Raw genomic sequence first — 19,830 nt, 5'->3', positions numbered from 1 at the left:
TTTCTCTGTATGTTAGAGAGCAGAACACAAGACTTTTAGCAGAGCAACAAAATGTAAAATTAAAATATTTGTCAGCATTTTTAACTGTCAACAACATCAAAACAAAGACTGTTTTGCAGGCTTCCAAAGCTGGCAACAAAGAGTTAATCCACCAAGAAGATATAATAATTATACATATATATGTATGTTGCACCCGAGCCACAAAACATAGGAAGCAAAAACTGACATAATGGAACACAGAAACAGACAATTCTCTAATATAGTTGAGGATTTCACTATCCCAGTAACTAGATAGAAGACAAATAAGGAAATACAGGACTTGAACAAAATGTAAGACAAGTATAGAAAACTCTAACCAACAGCAGAACACACATTCTTCTCAAGTGGACATGAAGCATTCTCCAGGCCAGACCACGTGGTAGGCCACAAAACAAAGCTCAATAAATTTTAAAAGACTGAGATCATGCAAAGCATCTTCTTCAACCACAAGGGAATGAAGTTAGAAATTGATAACAGAAGAAAAACTGGAAAATTCATAAGTATGTGGAATTATATAACACACTTTCAAACAACCAATGGTTTAAAGAGGACATCACAAGAGAAGTTAGAAAATACAGATGAATGAAAACAAAAACACAACATGCTAACACAACTCCAGTGAAAGTAATGCTCAGAGGGAAATTTATAGCAAGAACCTATGTTAAAAAGGAAAGATCTCAAATCAATAATCTAACTTTACACCTTAAGGAACTAAACAAAGGAGAGCAAACTAAGCCAATGCTTGCAGAAGGAAGGAAAAACTAAGACTACAGAGGAGACAGACAAAAAAAACATTTTTAAAGAATAACATCAATGAGACCAAAAGTCGGTTCTCTGAAAAGATCAACAAAATTGTTCCTCTGGATAGAATGACAAAGAAAAAGGAAGATGCAAATAACTAAAATCAAAAATGAAAATGGGACATTACTACTGACCTTACAGAAATAAAAAAGATTTTAAGAAAATACTGTTAACAGCACACCAACAAATTAGATAATCTGGATGAAATGGACAAATTCCTATAAACAAAAAAATTACCTAAACTGACTGAAAAAATAAAAAATCTCAACAGACCTATAACAAATAATCTCTCCACAAAGAAAAGTCTAGGACCAGATGGTTTCACTGGTAAATTCTATCAAATATAAAAGAAAAATGAACACCAATCCTTCTCAAACTCCCCAACAAATAGAAAAGGAAGGAATATTTCCTAACTCATTTTATGAAGCTATTATCACCCTGATGCCAAAGCCAGACAATGATACAAGAAAACTGTAACAGAGGGAGCCCAAGAAAGATGGTGGAAGAGTAAGACACAGAGATCACCTTCCTCCCCACAGATACACCAGAAATTCATCTACACGTGGAACAACTCCTACAGAACACCTACTGAACGCTGGCAGAAGACCTCAGACCTCCCAAAAGGCAAGAAACTCCCCACATATCTGGATAGGGCAAAAGAAAAAAGAATAAACAGAGACAAAAGGATAGGGACGGGACCTGCACCAGTGAGAGGGAGCCGTGAAGGAGGAAAGGTTTCCACACACTAGGAAGCCCCTTCGCGGGCGGAGACTGCGGGTGGCAGAGGGGGGAAAGCTTCGAAGTAGCAGAGAAGAGCGCAGCCACGGTGGTGCGGAGGGCAAAGCGGAGAGGTTCCCGCACAGAGGATCGGTGCCAACCGGCACTCACCAACCCGAGAGGCTTGTCTGCTCGGCCTCCGGGGCAGGCGGGGCTGGGAGCTGAGGCTCGGGCTTCGGTCGGAGCGCAGGGAGAGGACCGGGGTTGGCGGCGTGAACACAGCCTGAAGGGGTTAGTACACCACGGATGGCTGGGAGGGAGTCCGGGAAAAACTCTGGACCTGCCGAAGAGGCAAGAGACTTTTTCTTCCCTCTTTGTTTCCTGGTGCGCGAGGAGAGGGGATTAAGAGCACTGCTTAAAGGAGCTCCAGAGACAGGCACGAGCCATGGCTAAAAGCGTGGACCCCAAAGATGGGCATGGGACGCTGGGGCTGCTGCTGCCGTTGCCAAGAGGCTTGTATGTGAGCGCAGGTCACTGTACACACCCCCTTTCCAGGGAGTCTGTGCAGCCAGCCACTGCCAGGGTCCTGGGATCCAGGGACGGATTCCCCAGGAGAGCACATGGCATGCCTCGGGCTAGTGCAACGTCATGCCGACCCTTGCCGCAGCAGGCTCGTCCCACACTCCGTACCCCTCCCTCCCCCGGGCCTGAGTGAGCCAGAGTCCCTGAAGCGGCTGCTCCTTTAACCCCACCCCGTCCTGTCTGAGCAAAGAACAGATGCCCTCTGGAGATCTACATGCAGAGGCGGGGCCAAATCCAAAGATGAGACCCCGGAGCTGTGAGAATAAAGAAGAGAAAGGGAAATCTCTCCCAGCAGCCTCAGAAGCAGCAGATGAAAGCTCCACAAACAACTTGATGTACCCTGCGTCTGTGGAATACTTGAATAGACAACAAATCATCCCAAATTGAGGAGGTAGACTTTGAGAACAAGATTTATGATTTTTTCCCCTTTTCCTCTTTTTGTGAATGTGTATGTGTATGCTTCTGTGTGAGATTCTGTCTGTATAGCTTTGCTTCCACCATTTGTCCCAGGGTTCTATCTGTCCAGTTTTTTTTAAATAATTATTTTTTATTTTACTAACTTTATAATATTTTATCATACTTTATTCTATTTTGCTTTATCTTCTCTCTTTTTATTCTACCTTTCCTCCTCCCCCTCCCACTCTCCTTTCTCCATCCTTCTTCTTCTTATCCTACTACTACTACTAATTCTTATTTCTAATTTTTCTCCCTTTTATTCTGAGCCGGGAAGATGAAAGGCTCTTGGTGCTACAGCCAGGAGTTACTGCTGTACCTCTGAGGTGGGAGAGCCAACTTCAGAAAACTGGTCCACAAGAGACCTCCCAGCTCCACATAATATCAAATGGCAAAAATCTCCCAGAGATCTCCATCTCAACACCATCACGCAGCTTCACTCAACAAACAGCAAGCTACAGTGCTGGACACCCTATGCCAAACAACTAGCAAGACAGGTACACAAACACACCCATTAGCAGAGAGGCTGCCTAAAACCATAATAAGTCCACAGACACCCCAAAACACACCACCAGACGTGGACCTGCCCACAAGAAAGACAAGATGCAGCCTCATCCACCAGAACACAGGCACTAGTCCCCTCCACCAGGAAGCCTACACAATCCACTGAACCAACCTTAGCCAAGGGGGACAGACACCAAAAACAACGAGAACTACAAACCTGCAGCCTGCAAAAAGGAGACCCCAAACACAGTAAGATAAGCAAAATGAGAAGACAGAAAAACACACAGCAGATGAAGGAGCAAGATAAACACCCACCAGACCTAACAAATAAAGAGGAAATAGGCAGTCTACCTGAAAAAGAATTCAGAATAATGACAGTAAAGATGATCCAAGATTCTATTTCCAAGATCCAAAATCTTGGAAATAGAATAGACAAAATGCAAGAAACAGTTAACAAGGACCTAGAAGAACTAAAGATGAATCGAGCATCGATTAAAAACACAATAAATGAAATGAAAAATACTCTAGATGGGAACAATAGCAGAATAACTGAGGCAGAAGAACGGATAAGTGAGGTGGAAGATAAAATAGTGGAAATAACTGATGCAGAGCAAAATAAAGAAAAAAGAATGAAAAGAACAGAGGACAGTCTCAGAGACCTCTGGGACAACATTAAACACACCAACATTCGAATTATAGGGGTTCCAGAAGAAGAAGAGAAAAAGAAAGGGACTGAGAAAATATTTGAAGAGATTATAGTTGAAAACTTCCCTAATATGGGAAAGGAAATAGTTAATCAAGTCCAGGAGGCACAGAGAGTCCCATACAGAATAAATCCAAGGAGAAATATGCCAAGACATATATTAATCAAACTGTCAAAAATTAAACACAAAGAAATCATATTAAAAGCAGCAAGGGAAAAAAAACAAATAACACACAAGGGAATCCCCATCAGGTTAACAGCTGATCTCTCAGCAGAAACTCTACAAGCCAGAAGGGAATGGCAGGACATAACTAAAGTGATGAAGGAGAGAAACCTGCAACCAAGATTACTCTACCCAGCAAGGATCTCATTCAGATTTGATGGAGAAATTAAAACCTTTACAGACAAGCAAAAGCTGAGAGAGTTCAGCACCACCAAACCAGCTTTACAACAAATGCTAAAGGAACTTTTCTAGGCAAGAAACACAACAGAAGGAATATACCTACAATAACGAACCCAAAGCAATTAAGGAAATGGGAATAGGAACATACATATCAATAATTACCTTAAATGTAAATGGACTAAATGCTCCCACCAAAAGACACAGATTGGCTGAATGGATACAAAAACAAGACCCATATATATGCTGTCTACAAGAGACCCACTTCAGGCCTAGAGACACATACAGATTGAAAGTAAGGGGATGGAAAAAGATATTCCATGCAAATGGAAATCAAAAGAAAGCTGGAGTAGCAATTCTCATATCAGACAAAATAGACTTTAAAATAAAGACTATTAGAAGAGACAAAGAAGGACACTACATAATGATAAAGGAATCGATCCAAGAAGAAGATATAACAATGGTAAATATTTATGCACCCAACATAGGAGCACCTCAATACATAAGGCAAATACTAACAGCCATAAAAGGGGAAATCGACAGTAACACAATCATAGTAGGGGACTTTAACACTCCACTTTCACCAATGGACAGATCATCCAAAATGAAAATAAATAAGGAAACACAAGCTTTAAATGATACATTAAACAAGATGGACTTAATTGATATTTATAGGACATTCCATCCAAAAACAACAGAATACACATTTTTCTCAAGTGCTCATGGAACATTCTCCAGCATAGATCATATCTTGGGTCACAAATGAAGCCTTGGTAAATTTAAGAAAATTGAAATTGTATCAAGTATCTTTTCCGACCACAATACTATGAGACTAGACATCAATTACAGGAAAAGATCTGTAAAAAATACAAACACATGGAGGCTAAACAATACACTACTCAATAACGAAGTGATCACTGAAGAAATCAAAGAGGAAATTAAAAAATACCTAGAAACAAATGACAATGGAGACACGACGACCCAAAACCTATGGGACTCAGCAAAAGCAGTTCTAAAGGGGGAAGTTTATAGCAATACAATCCCACCTTAAGAAACAGGAAACATCTCGAGCAAACAACCTGACCCTGCACCTAAAGCAATTAGAGAAAGAAGAACAAAAAAACCCCAAAGCTAGCAGAAGGAAAGAAATCATAAAGATCAGATCAGAAATAAATGAAAATGAAGGAAACGATAGCAAAGATCAATAAAACTAAAAGCTGGTTCTTTGAGAAGATAAACAAAATTGATAAACCATTAGCCAGACTCATCAAGAAAAAAAGGGAGAAGACTCAAATCAATAGAATTAGAAATGAAAAAGGAGAAGTAACAACTGACTGCAGAAATACAAAAGATCATGAGAGATTACTACAAGCAACTCTATGCCAATAAAATGGACAACCTGGAAGAAATGGACAAATTCTTAAAAATGCACAACCTGCCAAGACTGAATCAGGAAGAAATAGAAAATATGAATAGACCAATCACAAGCTCTGAAATTGAAACTGTGATTAAAAATCTTCCAACAAACAAAAGCCCAGTACCAGGGCCTCCCTGGTGGCGCAAGTGATTGAGAGTCCTCCTGCCGATGCAGGGGATACGGGTTCGTGCCCCGGTCTGGGAGGATCCCATATGCCGCGGAGCGGCTGGGCCCGTGAGCCATGGCCGCTGAGCCTGCGCGTCCGGAGCCAGCGCGTCCGGAGCCTGTGCTCCACAACGGGGGAGGCCACAACAGTGAGAGGCCCGCATACCGCAAAAAAAAAAAAAAAAAAAAAAAAAAGCCCAGGACCAGATGGCTTCACAGGCGAATTCTATCAAACATTTAGAGAAGAGCTAACACCCATCCTTCTCAAACTCTTCCAAACAATTTCAGAGGAAAGAACACTCCCAAACTCATTCTATGAGGCCACCATCACCTTGATACCAAAACCAGGCAAGGATGTCACAAAGAAAAAAAAACTACAGGCCAATATCACTGATGAACATAGATGCAAAAATCCTCAACAAAATACTAGCAAACAGAATCCAACAGCACATTAAAAGGATCATACACCATGATCAAGTGGGGTTTATTCCAGGAATGCAAGGATTCTTCAATATACGTAAATCAATCAATGTGATACACCATATTAACAAGTTGAAGGAGAAAAACCATATGATCATCTCAATAGATGCAGAGAAAGCTTTCGACAAAATTCAACACCCATTTACGATAAAAACCCTGCAGAAAGTAGGCATAGAGGCAACTTTCCCAACATAATAAAGGCCATATATGACAAACGCACAGCCAACATTGTCCTCAATGGTGAAAAACTGAAACCATTTCCACTAAGATCAGGAACAAGACAAGGCTGCCCACTCTCACCACTCTTATTCAACATAGTTTTGAAAGTTTTAGCCACAGCAATCAGAGAAGAAAAGGAAATAAAAGGAATCCAAATCGGAAAACAAGAAGTACAGCTGTCACTGTTTGCAGATGACATGATACTATACATAGAGAATCCTAAAGATGCTACCAGAAAACTACTAGAGCTAATCAATGAATTTGGTAAAGTAGCAGGATACAAAATTAATGCACAGAAATCTCTGGCATTCCTGTACACTAATGATGAAAAATCTGAAAATGAAATCAAGAAAACACTCCCATTTACCATTGCAACAAAAAGAATAAAATATCTAGGAATAAAGCTACCTAAGGAGACAAAAGACCTGTATGCAGAAAATTATAAGACACTGATGAAAGAAATTAAAGATGATACAAATAGATGGAGAGATATACCATGCTCCTGGATTGGAAGAATCAATATAGTGAAAATGACTCTACTACCCAAAGCAATCTACAGATTCAATGCAATCCCTATCAAACTACCACTGGCATTTTTCACAGAACTAGAACAAAAAATTTCAACATTTGTTTGGAGAAACAAAAGACCCCAAATAGCCAAAACAATCTTGAGAACGAAAAGCAGAGCTGGAGGAATCAGGCTCCCTGACTTCAGACTATACTACAAAGCTACAGTAATCAAGACAGTGTGGTACTGGCATAAAAACAGAAAGATAGATCAATGGAACAGGATAGAAAGCCCAGAGATAAACCCACACACATATGGTCAACTTATCTTTGATAAAGGAGGCAGGAATGTACAGTGGAGAAAGGACAGCCTCTTCAATAAGTGCTGCTGGGAAAACTGCACAGGGACATGTAAAAGTATGAGATTAGATCATTCCCTAACACCATACACAAAAATAAGCTCAAAATGGATTAAAGACCTAAATGTAAGGCCAGAAACTATCAAACTCTTAGAGGAAAACATAGGCAGAACACTCTATGACATAAATCACAGCAAGATCCTTTTGGACCCACCTCCTAGAGAAATGGAAATAAAAACAAAGATAAACAAATGGGACCTAATGAAACTTCAAAGCTTTTGCACAAAAAGGAAACCATAAAGAAGACCAAAAGACAACCCTCAGAATGGGAGAAAATATTTGCAAATGAAACAACTGACAAAGGATTAATCTCCAAAATTTACAAGCAGCTCATGCAGCTCAATAGCAAAAAAACAAACAATGCAATCCAAAAATGGGCAGAAGACTTAAATAGGCATTTCTCCAAAGAAGATATACAGACTGCCAACAAACACATGAAAGAATGCTCAACATCATTAATCATTAGAGAAATGCAAATCAAAACTACAATGAGATATCAGCTCACACCAGTCAGAATGCCCATCATCAAGAAATCTAGAAACAATAAATGCTGGAGAGGGTGTGGAGAAAAGGGAACACTCTTGCACTGCTGGTGGGAATGTGAATTGGTACAGCCACTATGGAGAACAGTATGGAGGTTCCTCAAAAAACTAAAAATAGAACTACCATATGACCCAGCAATCCCACTACTGGGCATATACCCTGAGAAAACCATAATTCAAAAAGGGACATGTACCAAAATGTTCATTGCAGCTCTATTCACAATAGCCCGGAGATGGAAACAACCTAAGTGTCCATCATCGGATGAATGGATAAAGAAGATGTGGCACATATATACAATGGAATATTACTCACCCATAAAAAGAAACGAAACTGAGCTATTTGTAATGAGGTGGATAGACCTAGAGTCTGTCATACAGAGTGAAGTAAGTCAGAAAGAGAAAGACAAATACCGTATGCTAACACATATATATGGAATTTAAAAAAAAATGTCATGAAGAACCTAGGGGTAAAACGGGAATAAAGACACAGACCTACTTGAGAATGGACTTGAGGATATGGGGAGGGGGAAGGGTAAGCTGTGACAAAGCGAAAGAGAGGCATGGACATATGTACACTACCAAACGTAAGGTAGATAGATAGTGGGAAGCAGCCGCATAGCACAGGGAGATCAGCTCGGTGCTTTGTGACTGCCTGGAGGGGTGGGATGGGGAGGGTGGGAGGGAGGGAGATGCATGAGGGAAGGGATGTGGGAACAGATGTATATGTATGACTGATTCACTTTGTTATAAAGCAGAAACCAATAAAAAAATTAAATTAAAAAAATAAATAAATAAAGGGGAAAAAAAGGAAAAAAAAAAAAAAGAAGGGAACTTCCTCAACATGGTAAAGGGTACTTATGAAAAAAAAAAACACAGCTAACATCATACTCAACATCACACTCGTGAAAGACTGAAAGCTTTCTCCCTACGATCAGGAATAAAACAAGAGTGCATGTTTTCACCACTGCCATTCAATGCTGTACTGGAAATTCATTAGACATGAAAAAGAAAGAAAACACATCCAATGTAGAAAGGAAGACGTACAATGATTTCTACTTGCAAATAACATGATCCTATGCATAGACAATCCCAAAGAATCCACACACACACACAAACTACTACAGCTAATAAATAAATATGGCAAAACTGCAGGGTACAAGATAGACACACAAAAACAGTCATGTTTCTATATGCCAGCAGTGAATACTCCAAAAAAATTAAGAAAACAATTCCATTTACAACAGCATTCAAAATATTAAAATACCAAGAATAAATTTAACTGAAGAGGTAAAATATTTGTATACTGAAAACTATAAAATATTGCTGAAAGGAATTAAAGACCTAAATAAATGGAAAGACATCCCGTGTTCATAGACTGGAAGACAACACTGTTAAGGCAGTAATAACTACCCAAAGTGATCCACAGATTCCAATGCAATCTCTATCAAAATTTTCTTACAACTCAACAATAAAAAGACAAATAATCCAATGAAAAAATTGGCAAAGTATCCAAATAGATATTTTTCCAAAGAAGTGATACACAAATGCCCAACAAACACATGCAAAGCTGATCAACACCACTGGTCCATTAAGGAAATGCAAATCACGATAATGAGATTTACACCACTTTACACCCACGAGGATAACTAAATCAAAAGGGCAGACAATAACAAATGGTGGAGATGTGGAGAAACCGGAGCCCTCAGACATTGCTGGGGGGAATGTAAAATGGTGCTGCCACTTTCTTTCACGGCTCCTCAAAATGTCAGTTACCATATGACCCACAATTCCACTCCTAGGTTTATATCTAAGATAAATGGATATATGTCCACACAAAAACTTGTATACAAATGTTTAACGCAGCATTATTTATGGTAGCCAAATGATGGAAACACCCCATTCTACAACATGGATGAACCTTGGAAATATGCTTAGTGAAAGAAGCCAATCATAAAAGACCACATATTGTATGATTCCATTTATATGAAATAGTCAAACAGGCAAATTTATAGACTAAGAGCAGATTTGTGGTTATCAGGGGCTAGGGGATGGAGGGAGGGAAAATGGATAGTGACTGGTAATGGATATGGGGTTTGTTTTGGAGGTGATGAAAATGTTCTAAAATTAGGTGCAGTGCTGGCTGCACAACTCTGAATATACCATTTTAAGAAATCACAATAAATACACTTTAAATGGCTGAATATTATGGTAAATGCATTATATCTCAATAAAGCTGTTTTTAAAAAATGTTACATCTTCCCTTTTAACTGAAGTCATCTTTTTCCAAGAAGTTTCAATGGTTTTTAAAGATGTTTTTTAAATCTTTAAAGATTTTTTAAAAATCATATTAGGCTAGTTAATACTCCAATCTCCCAAATTCACAGGGTTCAAGTAATTTCACACTTTGTATTCATAACAGATCTTAAAAGTTCTTATTCTTTCGTATGTAATATTTAAAAGGAAAAAAAAGGATGGTCATTGCTTTCTTAGGTCATCTCTTCTAATTAAACTCTTCTGACTAGCAGAATTCTAGAACAGAGATGAATAGAACCCTAAAGTCAGGAAGCATTAAACTTTTCATCTATTGTTAATAAGGAAAAAAATAGGAAAAAATTAATAATTTATGTTCTATTTGGATTAACTACTTGTTACAGAATAGTTTCTGGGGTGGGAAGGGAAATATTAATGGCAGCTCCATCACAAATCAATCCAAATCCTACTTTTTGGAAGTAGGCCTGTTCTTTTGGCATAAGTAATGAATTCAAGTATAACAATATAAGTATAATCATTTCTATAAAGTCAACTTAAAATGATACTAAAATACCGAAAGTACATTTCATTAATTGAAAAAACTGAGGTACGATGTTCAAAGATTCATTTAAGCCTAAACTATGAATGAACAGCTCAGGGACAATCCCAACCACCAACCCATCTGAAGGTTTTCACAAAGGTTCGATTTTGCAATGCCAACATAATGTAATAGGGAAGAACAAATCTGGCTCCATACTGCATCTGTTTCTTTTACTTTAATCTTTGTATTCTACTGCTTTTGCTACAAGTTAATCACTCAAGGAATGTTGCTTATAGCTTAAAGAATACATAATGGCCCATCTGGGGAACCATGTCTCCCATCCTGAGCAGTAAGCTAAAACACCTTTGTTTAGCTCCCAGGAAACATCCAGAACAGGACCACCTGTGAACAACTGCAGGGACAAAGAAATGAACTGCATCCCCTCCAGAGTCTGGGCAGGAACCAGGAAACATTTGCAACAACTTATCACCTTGTTTTTTTCTTTTTTAACTTTACCTCCTTACCTCCCCTTTTTGTTTTATAAAAGAAACTAGCATCCAAACCCAGGCAAGATGGTTCTTTGTGACACTAGTCCACCAACTTCCCAGTCTGCTGGCTTTCTGAATAAAGTTGCTATTCCTTGCCCCAACAGCTCGTCTCTCGATTTATTGGCTTGTCGTGCAGCAAGCAGTACAAGCTTGGACTCGGTACCAATAAGACATTTTATCTTGAGCAAGTTAGTCCTCTCCCAACTCCATGTATTATCAGAGAAAACACTCAGAGCAAATACCCTTGGGATACAGAAGAAACAGTGCAAACTATAAACAAATCCATTAAATCAGTCAAACTGATCATATGAATCACGTGTGGCTGCAGTAACTACAGCCAAAGCACAGTGAGAAAACACAGAACTTTCTAGAGCAAATAGTTCTAAATTTTTCCCTACTTCTAAAGACAAGAATCTGTAAGAAACTCTAAAGTTGAAATATCTGCCAATTCAGCTTTAAGTAAAAAAACATGTATTGCTCTATGTGCTTGAATTTCAAACAGGTAAAGATGCAATAATTCTATTCTTTTATGGAAACTGTTAATTGTTTAAATTTATTATTCAACTAAATGATGCCAGGTACCAGCCAAGTGACAAACCCTGCCTCCCACCCAGAGGATGCCTTTAGACTGTACCCAAATGAGAAGATTACCAGTTAAGCATCTTTAATGATCATTCTGATATGAATCTTCTAATTAAACCTATAAACTTGATGGTGTCTGGGTTATGAAGTAAGATTGTCACTCTGGGCCTGAGGACAGTTTCTCGGTATAAGAGAAAAATCTAGAGCAGGAGTAGGAAGACCTGTACTACAGCCATACTTTTGGTGACCAACAGGCTGTGTGTCCCTGGACAAGTCATTCACTTCTCTGGATATTACCTTCCTAATCTATAAAACTGGATGGAGGGTAGAATTGAATTATATGTTAAAGATTCTTTCAGATGTTAAATACTATGCTCCTATATAAGGAAAGTAACATTTTAATGGTTGCTCAATTATTCAAAGCTTTATAATCAGTGTATGGACTAATTTTAATCAAATAGAACAAAATCCAGGATATGCTCTCACCTAGCATGTGATAGGCTCACAATAAATTACGTAATTTAATTTATACTAACTGTAACCTCTACCATCTTATAAATAACATTAATGTAGGACCAAATCCTGGTCTCTTAGGAAATGACCAAAACAGCTAAAAATAAAATGGCGCCCACATGAGCAGGTACCCACCTTTCACTTTCATTGTTGCCCAGAAACGTTCCAAACTGTGAGGCATATGCATGCTCAAAGAGCAGGATGAGGAGATTCTCATTAAATTCAAATGAACAAGGGAACTGACGAAGTATCTGCCACACACAGTCCAGGAAGAGAAGAAATACAGGCGACTCCCACTTCTGCTTACTACTACAATAGGCCGACTGTGCACAGCGCTGTTGGAATGGGTGACCAGCCTAAGAGAAAAGACGGAAATGCAGCAGTCATACCCTTGTGAGATCACATTGTAGCACATTATTAACAAATTTCACACAGTTGCAACAAAACTGTTAAATGGAACATCATATAATTTGGGTAGCTGCTCTTTAATGATTTCTTGGTTTAAGACAATCTTCACCAACTAAGGAAAAAGGCAAGATTTCCAAATACTTAACAAGGGTTTATATACAGTTAGCCATAACGTCTGCAGTTGGTCTTGGAATATCAAATAGAAGAATAATGAACTTCAGTAATAATAAACATAAAATAAATCTTTCTAAGTCTGTAAAATCTGGAACAAAGTCAAAGAACATAAGCTCTTCAGGTATAAACAAAGGACAGCTATCCCCTTCTATCCATCCAAAGCACTGTAGACTACTGTAAGCTACAGAAGCCTCACCACTAAATGCAGATAGATATGGGGTTCTCATACACAAATTTTTATCAGGTTACTCCTGATAGTAAGTCTTTAATTACATAAGAAAAAAAGTTACTGTCATGATGACATCTGTATGAATACTTTTATATTAGAGACAAAGCTGTCTTTAGTTTCCCCCTCCCCCCAAAAAGAACTAGAAGAGTCTGTCATCTACTGACCAAAGGAAATTTAAGAATCATTTGGCTCTCTGGCCCACCTGGAACCTGAGTACTGACCTTATCCCCCCAAATCACACCCTTCTAGGTATTTCATAGACATGCTTTATCTTTGGGTCCTCGTGCTACTTTATCTGACAAAGATAATGCCAGGAACGTGAATGGGATTTTGATGCCCATGAAAATGGTAATGCATAAATAAATCAATCATACTCATTTGTTTGTTTGCTATGCATCACAAGGAATGTAGCTGAATAAGATCTGCACCAAATATTTAGGATGGTCTGACTTAAACAGATAAAGGTCAGCTGTCAGGGTGGGCAGACATGGTAAACATAACAGCATTAACACATAATAAATCTGAATTGTAACTAGAAGGGCCAGAAGTGATTTTTCTCCAGAGATACTTCAAGACATATCTAAACATTTGTTTTCAATCACAATTACATACTAAGTTACATGGTGTGTATATATTTAAATTAACCTCTGGCCTGAAGGATTTCCATCTATTTTATGAGACCTTTATTTTAGCTGTCCTTCGGCATTTATATAGGACAGCACTGTGTTGTGCCCTAGGGATAAACAGCTGAATTGGGCAAGGTTCCCTGAACTCAAAGAAGTCACTATATCTGAGTCTAGTTCAGGAAACAAGGTGTGAGGAAAATGGATCAATTTTATCTGTGAAGGAAGTTAAGGTCCCAGAGTCTTCATGAAAGTAGAGATATTTAGCTGGATCTTACAGGATGAGAAGGATTTCACCTGGCTGAGGAAGACGACAGGACAGAGATGAGCAGAAGGTAGAAAGCACTAAAGCACATGCCTTGTACTTACAAGTCCCCACTCCTTCTTTCCCCCTTGTTTATGTCTTTTATCTCTAGCAAGACTAAGTTCTGTGAGACAAGACCATGTTTTACACTTTCTTTGTGTTTCCCCTATAGGTAACAAGGTACAACTAATAACATTTGTTAGGGAAATGAAGTGCCAAATGAGCAATATAAGCAAAGAGGGAGACAGAAATTGAGAGGCAGTAAAGATTACAGGCATTTATTAAGAGGAAGAGAGATTAACTGTCCCTCAGAAAATTAAACATCTGAATCAATCAGAATTTCATATATTATATCCATTCCCACAAACCAGGATCAAACATCAATTATGAGCAGTTCCTCTGTGGACAAAATAGCTTTTCTCACCTGAAGCCACTCTCTCTCTATCAAGGCCTCAAAGCCCTGGATGGTCCTGCTTCTTGGTTCCAAGATGATCTGGGCCAGGGAGGTAACCTGGAGTGTGGAATCAGTTCCTTCTGTTCCATGAATCAGTATGGATGCTCCTTCCCTGGTAGGAAAATTCAGAGGACAAATGGGACACTCCTGACACGGTCAACCAACTCTGTTAATAATAAACATTTCTTGAGTATAACAGTTGAAAGTCTTTTGCATTCTGCTCTGTCCAGTAGGTTTAGAGTCTAAAATGAGGTACATGAAGACAGCTTCCCTTGGGGAAAATATAAAACTATAAGTCCCAAATTTCATAGGGCAAGAACCCATTTACATTATAACAAATTTCATAAAACCTTTTCCTGAATGTTTTCTTCCTTTACAAAACCAGAAAGCAGACCTCATCACATTCACTAGATGCTGAACTTTTCTGCTTTAATATAGTTAACTAAAGCCTTTTCTCATCAAGCCTAGAAACACACAATTAAAGTTATTTTTCTGTATCTCTCTGACCTTGATTCCACCTTTCCACCATCAGTTTCCTGTAAGGATGCCTTCATAAACCATAATGAATCTGGGAAACAAGTCCTAAACCACACTTTGAGAAGCATGAAAACAGAAGAAAAATTTTTAAATATTATATACACAAGTGTCAATCTAGGGACTGCCCTGGTGGCACAGTGGTTAAGACTCCATGCTCCCAATGCAGGGGGCCCAGGTTCGATCCCTGGTCAGGGAACTAGATCCCACATGCATGCCACAACTAAGAGTTTGCATGCCACAACTAAGAGTTCACATGCCACAACTAAGGAGCCCACGTGTTGCAACTAAGGAGCCAGCAACCCGCAACTAAGGAACCCATGAGCTGCAATTAAGGAGCCCACATGCTGCAACTAAGGAGCCGGCAACCTACAACTAAGGAGCCTGCAAGCCACAACTAAGGAGTCCGCCTGCCGCAAATAAGACCCGGTGCAACCAAATAGACCCAGTGCAACCAAATAAAATAAATAAATTCCTTAGGGGGAAAAAAAGTGTCAATCTAGAAAGTCAGTGGCAATGATACCACTATACATTCTGTAGGTGGTGCCTAGGACCCCATTATTATAAAGAGTGGGAGGAAACACCAGAAACTAAACTACATTTTCTCCCCTCCCCTTCTTCTACCTCTCTTTATTGAAATGACAGTGAAGGAAATTGTGGAAAAAAGGAAAATGAGCTCACCACTTTCCCATAAAAGTTTTATGTTTGGTTACTGTTAATTCTTTCCTCATGTACAGATATACTTTACATAGCTGTAACAAAAGGTAACTTATTATTTCCACTTTTATTATAAACATTTTTCCATGTTCTATGTCATCTATAAAAGTATATTGTATTAGGGCTTCCCTGGTGGCTCAGTGGTTGAGAGTCTGCCTGCCAATGCAGGGGACACGGGTTCGTGCCCTGGTCCGGGAAGATCCCACATGCCGCGGAGCGGCTGGGCCCGTAAGCCATGGCCACTGAGCCTGCATGTCTGGAGCCTGTGCTCCACAACGGGAGAGGCCACAACAGTGAGAGGCCCGCGTACCGCAAAAAAAAAAAAAATAATAATAATAATCTTGTATTAATGGTTACATAATATTCTATTAAGTGATGAACTACAATTTACTTAATCCTATAGTTGGACATTCCTGTCACTGCCAATTTTTGTTACACTTTAGATGGTGTACTTAGCTTTTTGTCTTTTGCTGAATTATTCTGGAGTTCTTAATTTGAAAATAAGACTCCCTGAAGTTCACCTATGGTTAAGTTAACAACCCCATTCTCAGGATGCAATCTGATGACTAGACTGAAGGGTACGAGCAAATGTTTTCAGGCTTTTGATATATATTAGATATATATCCTAGTTATCTGTGGTATACTCTAAATTTAATTCAATTAACTTAAGGTCTATTTTTACATTTTGAGTGTTGTAAGGGCAGACTTTTATGGAGGTATAACTAATGAGCTAATATACATCAACAAAGGGAACTCAAACATGGCAAAATAAAGCAAAAACTTCAATTCTCCTAGGAGTATGGAAGTCCCCGTTTGTTTAAGGTAGCCCAAACTAAACAAAGGTGGAGAGAGCAAACACTGTTCTGCTCCTGGGATTACATTCACCTGCATCACCTCTTATTATGGCTGAAAATTTAGACAACATTGTTATAAGGGTTTATGACAATTCATGTTTCATAAGCAAACAAAGCCTCTGTACTCATCATGTAAGGGGAAATATTTTTAACTTAGGTTAAAAAAACCCAAACCTTTAATATATACATCTCATCATTCTGTATTATTTATTTCTCTGCCACAGAACCTTGGTCTTTAACTCCCATATTTTATAAGATAAATGGGCTTCCCTTCTTTTTTCTTTATTGTTTTGGCTGCATCGGGCCTTAGTTGCGGCATGCAGGATATTTTTGTTGCAGTGTGGGCTTCTCTCTACTTGTGGCGTGTTGGTTTTCTCTCTCTAGTTGTAGCGCGTGGGCACCAGAGTGAGTGGGATCTGTAGTTCGCGGCACATGGGCTCGCTCATTGAGGCGCATGAGTTCAGTAGCTGTGGCATGTGGGCTTAGTCGCCCCACGGCAAGTGGGATCTTAGTTCCTTGACCAGGGATCAAATCCGTGTCCCCTGCATAGGAAGGTGGATTCTCTACCACTGGATCACCAGGGAAGTCGCTACACCAGGAATCCCAGGGAATCCTGATTCATGGCACTTGGTGCCCCTGTGGTAAGTTGCTTGCTAACTCACCACATGATCTTAAGCAACCTGTTCTATTATCAATTTTTCATTAATTATTTTTTAAATTACATATATATTTCCCTAATTTGGAAGCATCAATAAAACAAAATCTCAAAGAAAAGTGCCACCTAACTATGTGGTGACAACACTTCTACCTACCTACGGTTTCAGTGGGAATCCCCTTCTTAAAAAGGGCATTCTAACAGAGGGCAGACAGCAGAAGCAAGAAGAACTACAATCCTGCAGCCTGTGGAACAAAAACCACATTCACAGAAAGACAGACAAGATGAAAAGGCAGAGGGCTATGTCCCAGATGAAGGAACAAGATAAAACCCCAGAAAAACAACTAAATGAAGTGGAGATAGGCAACCTTCCAGAAAAAGAATTCAGAATAATGATAGTGAAGATGATCCAGGACCTCAGAAAAAGAATGGAGGCAAAGATCGAGAAGATGCAAGAAATGTTCGACAAAGACCTAGAAGAATTAAAGAACTCACAAACAGAGATGAACAATACACTAACTGAAATGAAAACTACACTAGAAGGAATCAATAGCAGAATAACTGAGGCAGAAGAACTGATAAGTGACCTGGAAGACAGAATGGTGGAATTCACTGCTGAGCAACAGAATAAAGAAAAAAGAATGAAAAGAAATGAAGACAGCCTAAGAGACCTTTGAGACAACATTAAAAGCAACAACATTTGCATTATAGGGGTCCCAGAAGGAGAAGAGAGAAAGGACTAGAGAAAATATTTGAAGAGATTATAGTCGAAAACTTCCCTAACATGGAAAAAGAAATAGCCACCCAAGTCCAGGAAGCGCAGCGAGTCCCATACAGGATAAACCCAAGGAGAAACACGCCGAGACACACAGTAATCAAATTGGCAAAAATAAAGACACAGAAATATTATTAAAAGCAGCAAGGGAAAAATGACAAATAACATACAAGGGAACTCCCATAAGGTTAACAGATGATTTCTCAGCAGAAACTCTACAAGCCAGAAGGGAGTGGCATGATGTACTTAAAGTGATGCAAGGGAAGAACCTACAACCAAGATTACTCTACCCAGCAAGGATCTCATTCAGATTTGATGGAGAAATCAAAAGCTTTACAGGCAAGCAAAAGCTAAGAGAACTCAGCACCACAAAACCACCTCTATAACAAATGCTAAAGGAACTTCTCTAAGTGGGAAACACAAGAGAAGAAAAGGACCTACAAAATCGAACCGAAAACAACAAAGAAAATGGTCACAGGAACATACATATCGATAATTACCTTAAACGTAAATGGATTAAATGCTCCAACAAAAAGACACAGGCTTGCTGAATGGATAAAAAACAAGACCCATATATATGCTGTCTACAAGAGACCCACTTCAGACCTAAGGACACATACAGACTGAAAATGAGGGGATGGAAAAAGATATCCTATGCAAATGGAAATCAAAAGAAAGCTGGAGTAGTTATACTCATACCAGATAAAATAGACTTTAAAATAAAGAATGTTACAAGAGACAAGGAAGGACACTACATAATGATCAAGGGATCAATCCAAGAAGATATAAAAATTATAAATCTATATGCACCCAACATAGGAGCACCTCAATACATAAGGCAACTGCTAACAGCTATAAAAGAGGAAATCGACAGTAACACAATAATAGTGGGGGACTTTAACACCTCACTTAAACCAATGGACAGATCATCCAAAATGAAAATAAATAAGGAAACAGAAACTTTAAATGACACAATAGACCAGATAGATTTAATTTATATTTATAGGACATTACATCCAAAAACAGCAGATTACACTTTCTTCTCAAGTGCACACAGAATGTTCTCCAGGACAGATCACATCTTGGGTCACAAATCAAGCCTCAGTAAATTTAAGAAAACTGAAATCATATCAAGCATCTTTTCTGACCACAATGCTATGAGATTAGAAATGAATTACAGGGAAATAAATGTAAAAAACACAAACACATGAAGGCCAAACAATACATTACTAAATAACCAAGAGATCTCTGAAGAAATCAAAGAGGAAATCAAAACATACCTAGAGACAAAAGACAATGAAAACACGACCATCCAAAACCTATGGGATGCAGCAAAAGCAGTTCTAAGAGGGAAGTTTATAGCTATACAAGCCTACCTTAAGAAACAAGAAAAATCTCAAGTAAACAATCTAACCTTATACCTAAAGGAACTAGAGAAAGAACAAACAAAACCGAAAGTTAGCATAAGGAAAGAAATCATAAAGATCAGAGCAGAAATAAATGAAATAGAAACAAAACAATAGCAAAGATCAATAAAACTAAAAGCTGGTTCTTTTAGAAGGTAAACAAAATTGATAAACCATTAGCCAGACTCATCAAGAAAAAGAGGGAGAGGACTCAAATCAATAAAATTAGAAATGAAAAAGGAGAAGTTACAATGGACACCGCAGAAATACAAAGCATCCTCAGAGACGACTACAAGCAACTCTATGCCAATAAAA

General features: G+C 38.7%; 1 protein-coding gene across 1 annotated transcript in view; it reads right to left on the bottom strand.

Annotated features, from left to right (window-relative positions):
• Positions 1–19,830, bottom strand: part of MTMR9 (myotubularin related protein 9) — a 115,144-nt gene that overhangs the window by 19,171 nt on the left and 76,143 nt on the right. Inside the window, exons 7-8 of the mRNA XM_060102642.1 lie at positions 14,545–14,686; positions 12,518–12,738 (exon numbers count right to left, since the gene is read on the bottom strand). Of these exons, the coding sequence (XP_059958625.1) occupies positions 12,518–12,738; positions 14,545–14,686 (363 nt within the window). The remainder of the gene's footprint in view (positions 1–12,517; positions 12,739–14,544; positions 14,687–19,830) is intronic.

Source organism: Mesoplodon densirostris, chromosome 6 (genome assembly GCF_025265405.1).
Source record: "Mesoplodon densirostris isolate mMesDen1 chromosome 6, mMesDen1 primary haplotype, whole genome shotgun sequence".
Classification (NCBI taxonomy): Eukaryota; Metazoa; Chordata; class Mammalia; order Artiodactyla; family Ziphiidae; genus Mesoplodon; species Mesoplodon densirostris.
This window is presented reverse-complemented; position numbering and strand designations above follow the sequence as displayed.